Raw genomic sequence first — 14,848 nt, forward strand, 5'->3', positions numbered from 1 at the left:
CATTACCCTACCAACTAACCCACCACGTCATTACCCTACCAACTAACCCACCACGTCATTACCCTTCCAACTAACCCACCACGTCATTACCCTACCAACTAACCCACCACCTCATTACCCTACCAACTAACCCACCACCTCATTACCCTACCAACTAACCCACCACATCATTACCCTACCAACTAACCCACCACGTCATTACCCTACCAACTAACCCACCACGTCATTACCCTACCAACTAACCCACCACCTCATTACCCTGCCAACTAACCCACCACCTCATTACCCTACCAACTAACCTTACACTCATTACCCTACCAACTAACCCTACACTCATTACCCTACCAACTAACCCACCACGTCATTACCCTACCAACTAACCCACCACCTCATTACCCTACCAACTAACCCACCACCTCATTACCCTACCAACTAACCCACCACCTCATTACCCTACCAACTAATTACACTCATTACCCTTACAACTAACCCTACACTCATTAAAACTCACCACCTCATTACCCTACCAACTAACCCACCATCTCATTACCCTACCAACTAACCCACCACCTCATTACCCTACCAACTAACCCTACACTCATTACCCTACCAACTAACCCACCACCTCATTACCCTACCAACTAACCCACCGCCTCATTACCCTACCAACTAACCCACCACCTCATTATCCTACCAACTAACCCACCACCTCATTATCCTACCAACTAACCCTACACTCATTAACCACCACCTCATTATCCTACCAACTAACCCACCACCTCATTACCCTACCAACTAACCCTACACTCATTAACCACCACCTCATTATCCTACCAACTAACCCGATTTTGGACAAAATCTGTCAAGACACCAACCATGAGGTTGGTGGAAGTAGGTTTTAAATCATGTCGTGAAACCAACCATGAGACTGTAGGTTTTAAATCATGTCGTGAAACCAACCATGAGACTGTAGGTTTTAAATCATGTCGTGAAACCAACCATGAGACTGTAGGTTTTAAATCATGTGGTGAAACCAACCATGAGACTGTAGGTTTTAAATCATGTGGTGAAACCAACCATGAGACTGTAGGTTTTAAATCATGTGGTGAAACCAACCATGAGACTGTAGGTTTTAAATCATGTGGTGAAACCAACCATGAGACTGTAGGTTTTAAATCATGTGGTGAAACCAACCACGAGACTGTAGGTTTTAAATCATGTGGTGAAACCAACCACGAGACTGTAGGTTTTAAATCATGTTGTGAAACCAACCACGAGACTGTAGGTTTCAAATCATGTGGTGAAACCAACCATGAGACTGTAGGTTTTAAATCATGTGGTGAAACCAACCACGAGACTGTAGGTTTTAAATCATGTGGTGAAACCAACCACGAGACTGTAGGTTTTAAATCATGTTGTGAAACCAACCACGAGACTGTAGGTTTCAAATCATGTCGTGAAACCAACCATGAGACTGTAGGTTTTAAATCATGTGGTGAAACCAACCACGAGACTGTAGGTTTCAAATCATGTGGTGAAACCAACCACGAGACTGTAGGTTTCAAATCATGTGGTGAAACCAACCACGAGACTGTAGGTTTTAAATCATGTCGTGAAACCAACCATGAGACTGTAGGTTTCAAATCATGTGGTGAATGTTACTGAGCACAGAGCCTTCAGTGTGTATATTCACACCCCTTGCCTTCTTCCATGCTGTTCTGTTACAGACGGAATTTAAAATGGATTCAATTGAGATTTTGTATCACTGTCCTAACCACAATACCCCATAATATCAAAGTGCTATTATGTTTATAGAAATCTTTACGAATTAATGAAAAATGTATAGCTGAAATGTCTTGAGTCAATAAGTATTCAAGTCCTTTGTTATGGTAAGAAGTCTAAATAAGTTCAGGAGTAAAAATGTGCTTAACAAGTCACATAATAAGTTGCATGGACTCACTCTGTGTTTAATAATAGTGTTTAACATGATGTTATTAATGACATCCTCATCTCTGTACCCCCACACATACAATTATCTGTAAAGGTCCCTCAGTAGAGCAGGGAATTTCAAACACAGATTCAACCACAAAGACCAGGGAGGTTTTCCAATGCCTCACAAAGAAGGGCCCCTATTGGTAGATGGGTAAAAAAATAAAAAGCAGACATTGAATATCCCTTTGAGCACGGTGAAGTTATTAATTATACTTTGGATGGTGTATCAATACACCCAGTCACTACAAAGATACAGGCTTCCTCCTTAGTTGCTGGAGAGGAAGGAAACCACTCAGGGATTGCACTGTGATGCCAATTGTGACTTTAAAACAGTTACAGAGTTTAATGGCTGTGATAGGTAGAAAACCGAGGATGGATCAACAACATTGTAGTTACTCCACAATACGAACCTAAATGACAGAGTGAAAACAATGAAGCCTGTACAGAATTGTGCATCTTGTTTGCTATAAGGCACTAAAGTAAAAAATGTGGCACAGAAATGAACTTTATGTCCTGAATACAAAGCTTTATGTTTGGCACAAATCCAACACAACACATCACTGAGTAACACATCTCATATTTTCACGCATGGTGGTGGCTGCATCATGTTATGGGTATGCTTGTCATCGACAATACCCATAACATGGATAAAAATAAATGGGATACAGCTATAAGCACAGGCAAAATCCTAGAGGAAAACCTGACTCAGTCTGCTTTCAGACAGACAATGGGGGACAAATTCACCTTTCAGCAGGACAATAACCTAAAACGCAAGGCCAAATATATCCTGGAGTTGCTTACCAAGATGACATTGAATGTTCCTGAGTGGCCTAGTTACAGTTTTGACTTAAATCCACTTTAAAATCTATGGCAAAACTTAACTACCAACATGACAGAACTTAAAGAATTAAAAAAAAGAATAATGTGCAAATATTGTACACAGCTCTAAGACTTACCCAGAAAGCCTCACAGCTGTCACCCCACCACCCACTAGAGAAATAGACAACTCATATATGGATTGTGAGAAAGGTCCCTTACCTCTTAGTTTTGGCGCAGGACTTGTCTTGTTTCCCAGCGGGCGATATGGGTTCGGGTCCTGCTGTAGCGATCCGGGGTCACGGCACCAAAAATTGTGGTGGGAAAAATGACTCAGAAGGCAATCCGATCTCAATATTCAAAAGCTTTATGACGAGCATGTACGCAAGGGGAAACTAGAGTCTCTCTTTGTTCTCACAGACATTTATACAGACCCAGGATGGGGGTGTTTCACATGCCCTTGGATTGAGTCGGGTGCTTCTGCTTATCACCACAGTTGGCCTAGAGAAAGACTAATCATACCAGGGACATGTCCACTCCCCCACACGTCCTGGGACAACAGGAACCATTACAGATCGTTTCACAGAAAGTTAGAACAGGACAGTTTAGAAACAGTTATATAACAGGCTGATTATATTACAACTAAACTCAGTAAAAAAAAAGAAAACGTCCTTCTCCACTGTCAACTGCGTTTATTTTCAGCAAACTTAAAATGTGTAAATATTTGTATGAACATAACAAGATTCAACAACTGAGACATAAACTGAACAAGTTCCACAGACATGTAACTCATTCCTTCGATGATAAACGTGAATCCGACCATCACCCCTGCTGAGACTAAACCGCTACTCGTCAGTAAACAGCACTTTTTGCCAGTCCTGTCTGGTCCAGCGACGGTGGGTTTGTGCCCATAGGTGACGTTGTTGCCAGTGATGTCTAGTGAGGACCTGACTTACAACAGGCCTACAAGCCCTCAGTCCAGCCTCTCTCAGCCAATTGCAGACAGTCTTAGCACTGATGGAGGGATTGTGCATTCCTGGTGTAACTCGGGCAGTTGTTGTTGCCATCCTGTACCTGTCCCGCAGGTGTGATGTTCCGATGTATCAATCCTGTGCAGGTGTTGTTACACGTGGTCTGCCACTGCGCGTACGATCAGCTGTCCGTCCTGTCTCCCTGTAGTGCTGTCTTAGGCATCTCACAGTACAGACATTGCCATTTATTTCCCTGGCCACATCTGCAGTCCTCATGCCTCCTTGCAGCATGCCTAAGGTACGTTCACGCAGATGAGCAGGGACCCTGGGCAGAAGACCCTGAGTCAGGAGAAAGGCCTCTTTAGTGTCCTAAACGTTCAAATCAAATCAAATTTATTTATATAGCCCTTCGTACATCAGCTGATATCTCAAAGTGCTGTACAGAAACCCAGCCTAAAACCCCAAACAGCAAGCAATGCAAGTGTAGTAGCACGGTGGCTAGGAAAAACTCCCTAGAAAGGCCAGAACCTAGGAAGAAACCTAGAGAGGAACCAGGCTATGTGGGGTGGCCTGTCCTCTTCTGGCTGTGCCGGGTGGAGATTATAAACCTAGAGAGGAACCAGGCTATGTGGGGTGGCCAGTCCTCTTCTGGCTGTGCCGGGTGGAGATTATAACAGAACATGGCCAAGATGTTCAAATGTTCATAAATGACCAGCAAGGTCAAATAATAATAAGGCAGAACAGTTCATAACTGTGACCTTGATTGCCTAATGTCTGTAAGCTGTTAGTGTCTTAATGACCGTTCCACAGGTGCATGTTCATTAATTGTTTATGGCTCATTGAACAAGCATGGGAAACGGTGTTTAAACCCTTTAGATCTGTGAAGTTATTTGGATTTTTACGAATTATCTTTGAAAAACAGGGTCCTGAAAAAGGGCCGTTTCTTTTTTTTGCAGAGTTTAGAAACAGAGCAACCTTACAGACAAGAGACCCTTCTTCAGGTCATATAAGATAACAGGTGATTCTAACATGTATTATAAACTGTGTGGGTCAAGCCCTGAATGCTGATTGGCTGACAGCCGTGGTATATCAGACCGTATGACAAAACATTTAGTTTTACTGCTCTAATTATGTTGGTAACCAGTTTATTATAGCAATAAGGCACCTCGGGGGTTTATGGTATATGGCCAATACACCACGGCTAAGGGCTGTGCCCAGGCACTCCGCCTTGCATCGTGCCTAAGAACAGCCCTTAGCCTTATACCACACCCGCTTGTGCCTTATTGCTTATTTCACTCAGGGGTGTGAATACTTCTGTAAATTCGATTTCTTTATTTAATTTTCAATGAATTAGCAAACCTTTTCTAAAACCATGTTTTCACTTTGTCATTATGGAGTGTTGTGATGTCATTGTGGAGTGTTTTGATGTCATTGTGGAGTGTTGTGATGTCATTATGGAGTGTTGTGATGTCATTGTGGAGTGTTTTGATGTCATTGTGGAGTGTTGTGATGTCATTATGGAGTGTTGTGATGTCATTGTGGAGTGTTGTGATGTCATTGTGGAGTGTTGTGATGTCATTATGGAGTGTTATGTGTGGATGGGTGTGAGCGAAACAATTTAATCCATTTTGAATTCAGGCTGTAACACAACAAAATGTGGAAGAAGTCAATGGGTATGAATACATTCTGAAGGGGACTTATCAACAGCTGTAACAAGTTGTCCAGCGTAGGACACCCACACTGGCACCCTAGTTTATAGATAGACTCATATACATTATGAATGGGTCCCACACTGGCACCCTAGTTTATAGATAGACCCATATACATTATGGATGGGTCCCACACTGGCACCCTAGTTTATAGATAGACCCATATACATTTTGGATGAATCCCAAATGGCACACTAGTTTATAGATAGACCCATGATCCTTCTTATATAGTGGAAACAGCCTGTGTGACCAGGGCTGATAGGGGACAAAGCCTGTGTGACCAGGGATGATAGGGGACACAGCCTGTGTGACCAGGGCTGATCGGGGACACAGGCTGTGTGACCAGGGCTGATAGGGGACACAGCCTATGTGACCAGGGCTGATAGGGGACACAGTCTGTGTGACCAGGGCTGATAGGGGACACAGCCTATGTGACCAGGGCTGATAGGGGACACAGGCTATGTGACCAGGGCTGATAGGGGACACAGGCTGTGTGACCAGGGCTGATAGGGGACACAGGCTGTGTGACCAGGGCTGATAGGGGACACAGGCTGTGTGACCAGGGCTGATAGGGGCCACAGCCTGTGTGACCAGGGCTGATAGGGGACACAGCCTATGTGACCAGGGCTGATAGGGGCCACAGCCTGTGTGACCAGGGCTGATAGGGGACACAGGCTGTGTGACCAGGGCTGATAGGGGCCACAGCCTATGTGACCAGGGCTGATAGGGGACACAGCCTGTGTGACCAGGTCTGATCGGGGACACATAGGGGCCACAGCCTATGTGACCAGGGCTGATAGGGGCCACAGCCTATGTGACCAGGGCTGATAGGGGACACAGCCTATGTGACCAGGCTGATAGGGGACACATAGGGGACACAGCCTATGTGACCAGGGCTGATAGGGGACACAGTCTGTGTGACCAGGGCTGATAGGGGCCACAGCCTGTGTGACCAGGGCTGATAGGGGACACAGGCTGTGTGACCAGGGCTGATAGGGGCCACAGCCTATGTGACCAGGGCTGATAGGGGACACAGCCTATGTGACCAGGGCTGATAGGGGCAACAGCCTGTGTGACCAGGGCTGATAGGGGACACAGGCTGTGTGACCAGGGCTGATAGGGGCCACAGCCTATGTGACCAGGGCTGATAGGGGACACAGCCTGTGTGACCAGGTCTGATCGGGGACACATAGGGGCCACAGCCTATGTGACCAGGGCTGATAGGGGCCACAGCCTATGTGACCAGGGCTGATAGGGGACACAGCCTATGTGACCAGGCTGATAGGGGACACATAGGGGACACAGCCTATGTGACCAGGGCTGATAGGGGACACAGTCTGTGTGACCAGGGCTGATAGGGGCCACAGCCTGTGTGACCAGGGCTGATAGGGGACACAGGCTGTGTGACCAGGGCTGATAGGGGTCACAGCCTATGTGACCAGGGCTGATAGGGGACACAGCCTATGTGACCAGGGCTGATAGGGGCCACAGCCTGTGTGACCAGGGCTGATAGGGGACACAGGCTGTGTGACCAGGGCTGATAGGGGCCACAGCCTATGTGACCAGGGCTGATAGGGGACACAGCCTGTGTGACCAGGCTGATAGGGGACACATAGGGGACACAGCCTATGTGACCAGGGCTGATAGGGGACACAGTCTGTGTGACCAGGGCTGATAGGGGCCACAGCCTGTGTGACCAGGGCTGATAGGGGACACAGGCTGTGTGACCAGGGCTGATAGGGGCCACAGCCTATGTGACCAGGGCTGATAGGGGACACAGCCTATGTGACCAGGGCTGATAGGGGCCACAGCCTGTGTGACCAGGGCTGATAGGGGACACAGGCTGTTTGACCAGGGCTGATAGGGGACACAGCCTGTGTGACCAGGTCTGATCGGGGACACATAGGGGCCACAGCCTATGTGACCAGGGCTGATAGGGGCCACAGCCTATGTGACCAGGGCTGATAGGGGACACAGCCTATGTGACCAGGCTGATAGGGGACACATAGGGGACACAGCCTATGTGACCAGGGCTGATAGGGGACACAGGCTGTGTGACCAGGGCTGATAGGGGCCACAGCCTATGTGACCAGGGCTGATAGGGGACACAGCCTATGTGACCAGGGCTGATAGGGGCCACAGCCTGTGTGACCAGGGCTGATAGGGGACACAGGCTGTGTGACCAGGGCTGATAGGGGCCACAGCCTATGTGACCAGGGCTGATAGGGGACACAGCCTGTGTGACCAGGTCTGATCGGGGACACAGCCTATGTGACCAGGGCTGATAGGGGACACAGCCTATGTGACCAGGCTGATAGGGGACACATAGGGGACACAGCCTATGTGACCAGGGCTGATAGGGGACACAGTCTGTGTGACCAGGGCTGATAGGGGCCACAGCCTGTGTGACCAGGGCTGATAGGGGACACAGGCTGTGTGACCAGGGCTGATAGGGGCCACAGCCTATGTGACCAGGGCTGATAGGGGACACAGCCTATGTGACCAGGGCTGATAGGGGACACAGCCTGTGTGACCAGGGCTGATAGGGGACACAGGCTGTGTGACCAGGGCTGATAGGGGCCACAGCCTATGTGACCAGGGCTGATAGGGGACACAGCCTGTGTGACCAGGTCTGATCGGGGACACATAGGGGCCACAGCCTATGTGACCAGGGCTGATAGGGGCCACAGCCTATGTGACCAGGGCTGATAGGGGACACAGCCTATGTGACCAGGCTGATAGGGGACACATAGGGGACACAGCCTATGTGACCAGGGCTGATAGGGGACACAGTCTGTGTGACCAGGGCTGATAGGGGACACAGCCTGTGTGACCAGGTCTGATCGGGGACACAGCCTATGTGACCAGGGCTGATAGGGGACACAGCCTATGTGACCAGGCTGATAGGGGACACATAGGGGACACAGCCTATGTGACCAGGGCTGATAGGGGACACAGTCTGTGTGACCAGGGCTGATAGGGGCCACAGCCTGTGTGACCAGGGCTGATAGGGGACACAGGCTGTGTGACCAGGGCTGATAGGGGCCACAGCCTATGTGACCAGGGCTGATAGGGGACACAGCCTATGTGACCAGGGCTGATAGGGGACACAGCCTGTGTGACCAGGGCTGATAGGGGACACAGGCTGTGTGACCAGGGCTGATAGGGGCCACAGCCTATGTGACCAGGGCTGATAGGGGACACAGCCTGTGTGACCAGGTCTGATCGGGGACACATAGGGGCCACAGCCTATGTGACCAGGGCTGATAGGGGCCACAGCCTATGTGACCAGGGCTGATAGGGGACACAGCCTATGTGACCAGGCTGATAGGGGACACATAGGGGACACAGCCTATGTGACCAGGGCTGATAGGGGACACAGTCTGTGTGACCAGGGCTGATAGGGGCCACAGCCTGTGTGACCAGGGCTGATAGGGGACACAGGCTGTGTGACCAGGGCTGATAGGGGCCACAGCCTATGTGACCAGGGCTGATAGGGGACACAGCCTATGTGACCAGGGCTGATAGGGGACACAGCCTGTGTGACCAGGGCTGATAGGGGACACAGGCTGTGTGACCAGGGCTGATAGGGGCCACAGCCTATGTGACCAGGGCTGATAGGGGACACAGCCTGTGTGACCAGGTCTGATCGGGGACACATAGGGGCCACAGCCTATGTGACCAGGGCTGATAGGGGCCACAGCCTATGTGACCAGGGCTGATAGGGGACACAGCCTATGTGACCAGGCTGATAGGGGACACATAGGGGACACAGCCTATGTGACCAGGGCTGATAGGGGACACAGTCTGTGTGACCAGGGCTGATAGGGGCCACAGCCTGTGTGACCAGGGCTGATAGGGGACACAGCCTATGTGACCAGGCTGATAGGGGACACATAGGGGACACAGCCTATGTGACCAGGGCTGATAGGGGCCACAGCCTATGTGACCAGGCTGATAGGGGACACATAGGGGACACAGCCTATGTGACCAGGGCTGATAGGGGACACAGTCTGTGTGACCAGGGCTGATAGGGGCCACAGCCTGTGTTACCAGGGCTGATAGGGGACACAGTCTGTCTGATCGGGGACACATAGGGGCCACAGCCTATGTGACCAGGGCTGATAGGGGCCACAGCCTATGTGACCAGGCTGATAGGGGACACATAGGGGACACAGCCTATGTGACCAGGGCTGATAGGGGACACAGTCTGTGTGACCAGGGCTGATAGGGGCCACAGCCTGTGTTACCAGGGCTGATAGGGGACACAGTCTGTGTGACCAGGGCTGATAGGGGCCACAGCCTGTGTTACCAGGGCTGATAGGGGACACACCCTATGTGACCAGGGCTGATAGGGGATACATAGAGGACACAGCCTATGTGACCAGGGCTGATAGGGGACACAGGCTGTGTGACCAGGGCTGATAGGGGCCACAGCCTATGTGACCAGGGCTGATAGGGGCCACAGCCTGTGTGACCAGGGCTGATAGGGGACACAGGCTGTGTGACCAGGGCTGATAGGGGACACAGCCTGTGTGACCAGGGCTGATAGGGGACACAGGCTGTGTGACCAGGGCTGATAGGGGCCACAGCCTATGTGACCAGGGCTGATAGGGGACACAGCCTGTGTGACCAGGTCTGATCGGGGACACATAGGGGCCACAGCCTATGTGACCAGGGCTGATAGGGGCCACAGCCTATGTGACCAGGGCTGATAGGGGACACAGCCTATGTGACCAGGCTGATAGGGGACACATAGGGGACACAGCCTATGTGACCAGGGCTGATAGGGGACACAGTCTGTGTGACCAGGGCTGATAGGGGACACAGCCTGTGTGACCAGGTCTGATCGGGGACACAGGCTATGTGACCAGGGCTGATAGGGGACACAGCCTATGTGACCAGGCTGATAGGGGACACATAGGGGACACAGCCTATGTGACCAGGGCTGATAGGGGACACAGTCTGTGTGACCAGGGCTGATAGGGGCCACAGCCTGTGTGACCAGGGCTGATAGGGGACACAGGCTGTGTGACCAGGGCTGATAGGGGCCACAGCCTATGTGACCAGGGCTGATAGGGGACACAGCCTATGTGACCAGGGCTGATAGGGGACACAGCCTGTGTGACCAGGGCTGATAGGGGATACAGGCTGTGTGACCAGGGCTGATAGGGGCCACAGCCTATGTGACCAGGGCTGATAGGGGACACAGCCTGTGTGACCAGGTCTGATCGGGGACACATAGGGGCCACAGCCTATGTGACCAGGGCTGATAGGGGCCACAGCCTATGTGACCAGGGCTGATAGGGGACACAGGCTATGTGACCAGGCTGATAGGGGACACATAGGGGACACAGCCTATGTGACCAGGGCTGATAGGGGACACAGTCTGTGTGACCAGGGCTGATAGGGGCCACAGCCTGTGTGACCAGGGCTGATAGGGGACACAGCCTATGTGACCAGGCTGATAGGGGACACATAGGGGACACAGCCTATGTGACCAGGGCTGATAGGGGACACAGCCTGTGTGACCAGGTCTGATCGGGGACACATAGGGGCCACAGCCTATGTGACCAGGGCTGATAGGGGCCACAGCCTATGTGACCAGGCTGATAGGGGACACATAGGGGACACAGCCTATGTGACCAGGGCTGATAGGGGACACAGTCTGTGTGACCAGGGCTGATAGGGGCCACAGCCTGTGTTACCAGGGCTGATAGGGGACACAGTCTGTGTGACCAGGGCTGATAGGGGCCACAGCCTGTGTTACCAGGGCTGATAGGGGACACACCCTATGTGACCAGGGCTGATAGGGGATACATAGAGGACACAGCCTATGTGACCAGGGCTGATAGGGGACACAGGCTGTGTGACCAGGGCTGATAGGGGCCACAGCCTATGTGACCAGGGCTGATAGGGGCCACAGCCTGTGTGACCAGGGCTGATAGGGGACACAGGCTGTGTGACCAGGGCTGATAGGGGCCACAGCCTATGTGACCAGGGCTGATAGGGGACACAGCCTGTGTGACCAGGTCTGATCGGGGACACATAGGGGCCACAGCCTATGTGACCAGGGCTGATAGGGGCCACAGCCTATGTGACCAGGGCTGATAGGGGACACAGCCTATGTGACCTGGCTGATAGGGGACACATAGGGGACACAGCCTATGTGACCACTGCTGATAGGGGACACAGTCTGTGTGACCAGGGCTGATAGGGGCCACAGCCTGTGTGACCAGGGCTGATAGGGGACACAGGCTGTGTGACCAGGGCTGATAGGGGCCACAGCCTATGTGACCAGGGTTGATAGGGGACACAGCCTATGTGACCAGGGCTGATAGGGGCCACAGCCTGTGTGACCAGGGCTGATAGGGGACACAGGCTGTGTGACCAGGGCTGATAGGGGCCACAGCCTATGTGACCAGGGCTGATAGGGGACACAGCCTGTGTGACCATGCTGATAGGGGACACATAGGGGACACAGCCTATGTGACCAGGGCTGATAGGGGACACAGTCTGTGTGACCAGGGCTGATAGGGGCCACAGCCTGTGTGACCAGGGCTGATAGGGGACACAGGCTGTGTGACCATGGCTGATAGGGGCCACAGCCTATGTGACCAGGGCTGATAGGGGACACAGCCTATGTGACCAGGGCTGATAGGGGCCACAGCCTGTGTGACCAGGGCTGATAGGGGACACAGGCTGTGTGACCAGGGCTGATAGGGGCCACAGCCTATGTGACCAGGGCTGATAGGGGACACAGCCTGTGTGACCAGGTCTAATCGGGGACACATAGGGGCCACAGCCTATGTGACCAGGGCTGATAGGGGCCACAGCCTATGTGACCAGGGCTGATAGGGGACACAGTCTGTGTGACCAGGGCTGATAGGGGCCACAGCCTGTGTGACCAGGGCTGATAGGGGACACAGGCTGTGTGACCAGGGCTGATAGGGGCCACAGCCTATGTGACCAGGGCTGATAGGGGACACAGCCTATGTGACCAGGGCTGATAGGGGCCACAGCCTGTGTGACCAGGGCTGATAGGGGACACAGGCTGTGTGACCAGGGCTGATAGGGGCCACCGCCTATGTGACCAGGGCTGATAGGGGACACAGCCTGTGTGACCAGGTCTGATCGGGGACACATAGGGGCCACAGCCTATGTGACCAGGGCTGATAGCGGCCACAGCCTATGTGACCAGGGCTGATAGGGGACACAGCCTATGTGACCAGGCTGATAGGGGACACATAGGGGACACAGCCTATGTGACCAGGGCTGATAGGGGACACAGTCTGTGTGACCAGGGCTGATAGGGGCCACAGCCTGTGTGACCAGGGCTGATAGGGGACACATCCTATGTGACCAGGCTGATAGGGGACACATAGGGGACACAGCCTATGTGACCAGGGCTGATAGGGGCCACAGCCTATGTGATCAGGGCTGATAGGGGACACAGCCTGTGTGACCAGGTCTGATCGGGGACACATAGGGGCCACAGCCTATGTGACCAGGGCTGATAGGGGCCACAGCCTATGTGACCAGGCTGATAGGGGACACATAGGGGACACAGCCTATGTGACCAGGGCTGATAGGGGACACAGTCTGTGTGACCAGGGCTGATAGGGGCCACAGCCTGTGTGACCAGGGCTGATAGGGGACACAGGCTGTGTGACCAGGGCTGATAGGGGCCACAGCCTATGTGACCAGGGCTGATAGGGGACACAGCCTATGTGACCAGGGCTGATAGGGGCCACAACCTGTGTGACCAGGGCTGATAGGGGACACAGGCTGTGTGACCAGGGCTGATAGGGGCCACAGCCTATGTGACCAGGGCTGATAGGGGACACAGTCTGTGTGACCAGGGCTGATAGGGGCCACAGCCTATGTGACCAGGGCTGATAGGGGACACAGCCTGTGTGACCAGGGCTGATAGGGGCCACAGCCTGTGTGACCAGGGCTGATAGGGGACACACCCTATGTGACCAGGGCTGATAAGGGATACATAGAGGACACAGCCTGTGTGACCAGGGCTGATAGATTCTTCTGTCTTGTATATTCTATGTAATGTCGTCACCATGGTTACATGGAAATGTACTTGGCATGTAAAGGCGATCCCGTCTGGGCCTGGTTCCTCCTCTAGGTTCCTCCTCTAGGTTCCTCCTCTAGGTTTCTTCCTAGGTTCCTGCCTTCTAGGGAGTTGTTCCTAGCCGCTGTCCTTCTGCCAACCTCTGCATTGCTGTCTCTCTTGGGGTGTTTTTTTTTTGGGGGGGGGGGGGGGGGCTGGGTATCTGTAAAAACAGTTTGTGAAAACTGCTGACGTAAAATAAAAGGAATTTATAAAAATAAAAACAACTTTTTTTTATTTTTTTCCCGTTGTGATTGTCAGGTGTTTGTGGGTAGTGCCCGTGCCTACAGTATGATCAGGAAGTACAGTCGTTCCATTGAGACGGCGTCACACAGTGACCTGCTACTCCTGACCGGCTGGAAGGAGAGCAGGCAGAACGTATTTACTGATACAACAGGATCAGCAGGTGAGTCTGGTTACGGGGGGGGGGGGGTATTGTCTGCTTCTTGAAATAGTGTAACGGATGTGAAACGGCTAGCTTAGTTAGCGATGCTAGCGTTTCAATCGGGGACGTCACTTGCTTTGCATGTATCATCTGTGTCGGTGCCATTTAAGGAAACGGCATATAGTGGAGGTCTTCAGAATAGAACGTTTTAATCCCTGTTGTCACTGGAGATAGTTTATATAGGCTAGTAGCATGTTCTACATTTCAAAACGTTTTCTACTGTTTTGCTCCCAACTGAACGTGACCCTGTTGTTTCAAACAGAGGGAAAGATATGAGGAGGAGGAGGAGGAGGAAGAGGAGGACCAGAGGAGGACCAGAGGAGAAGATGAAGTGCATGCTCTTATCACCGCGTTGATAATAATAATAAAACAAATCTAACTCTCTTCATAGCGAAGGTGTTTTATCTTTCATTTTACAATCTGTAGAAACTATGAGAATAGAAAGGTTCAGAACTTTTGTGAAACATTCACAGCACAGTTGGGGGAAAAAATATGGAAATTAGAAATCAAAACTGGATGGTGTTCGGAGATGGGGCGGCAGGTAGCCTAGTGGTTAGAGTGTAGTGGTTAGAGTGTAGTGGTTAGAGGGTAGTGGTTAGAGTGTAGTGGTTAGAGTGTAGTGGTTAGAGTGTAGAGGTGGCAGGTAGCCTAGTGGTTAGAGTGTAGTGGTTAGAGTGTAGGGGCGGCAGGTAGCCTAGTGGTTAGAGTGTAGAGGCGGTATAGTAGCCTAGTGGTTAGAGTGTAGGGACGGCAGGTAGCCTAGTGGTTAGAGTGTAGGGGCGGCAGGTAG

At 51.9% G+C, this 14,848-nt stretch overlaps 1 protein-coding gene across 1 annotated transcript in view; it reads left to right on the forward strand.

The window, feature by feature from the left end:
- ttc29 (tetratricopeptide repeat domain 29) overlaps positions 1-14,442 on the forward strand; it is a 46,612-nt gene extending 32,170 nt beyond the window's left edge. The window contains 2 exon segments of the mRNA XM_090183344.1: positions 13,875-14,019; positions 14,321-14,442. Of these exon segments, the coding sequence (XP_090039470.1) occupies positions 13,875-14,019; positions 14,321-14,334 (159 nt within the window). The 3' untranslated portion in view covers positions 14,335-14,442.
- Positions 14,443-14,848: the final 406 nt, after the last annotated feature.

This window comes from Oncorhynchus mykiss, chromosome 9 (assembly GCF_057628025.1).
Source record: "Oncorhynchus mykiss isolate SJ-2025 chromosome 9, ASM5762802v1, whole genome shotgun sequence".
Taxonomy (NCBI): Eukaryota; Metazoa; Chordata; class Actinopteri; order Salmoniformes; family Salmonidae; genus Oncorhynchus; species Oncorhynchus mykiss.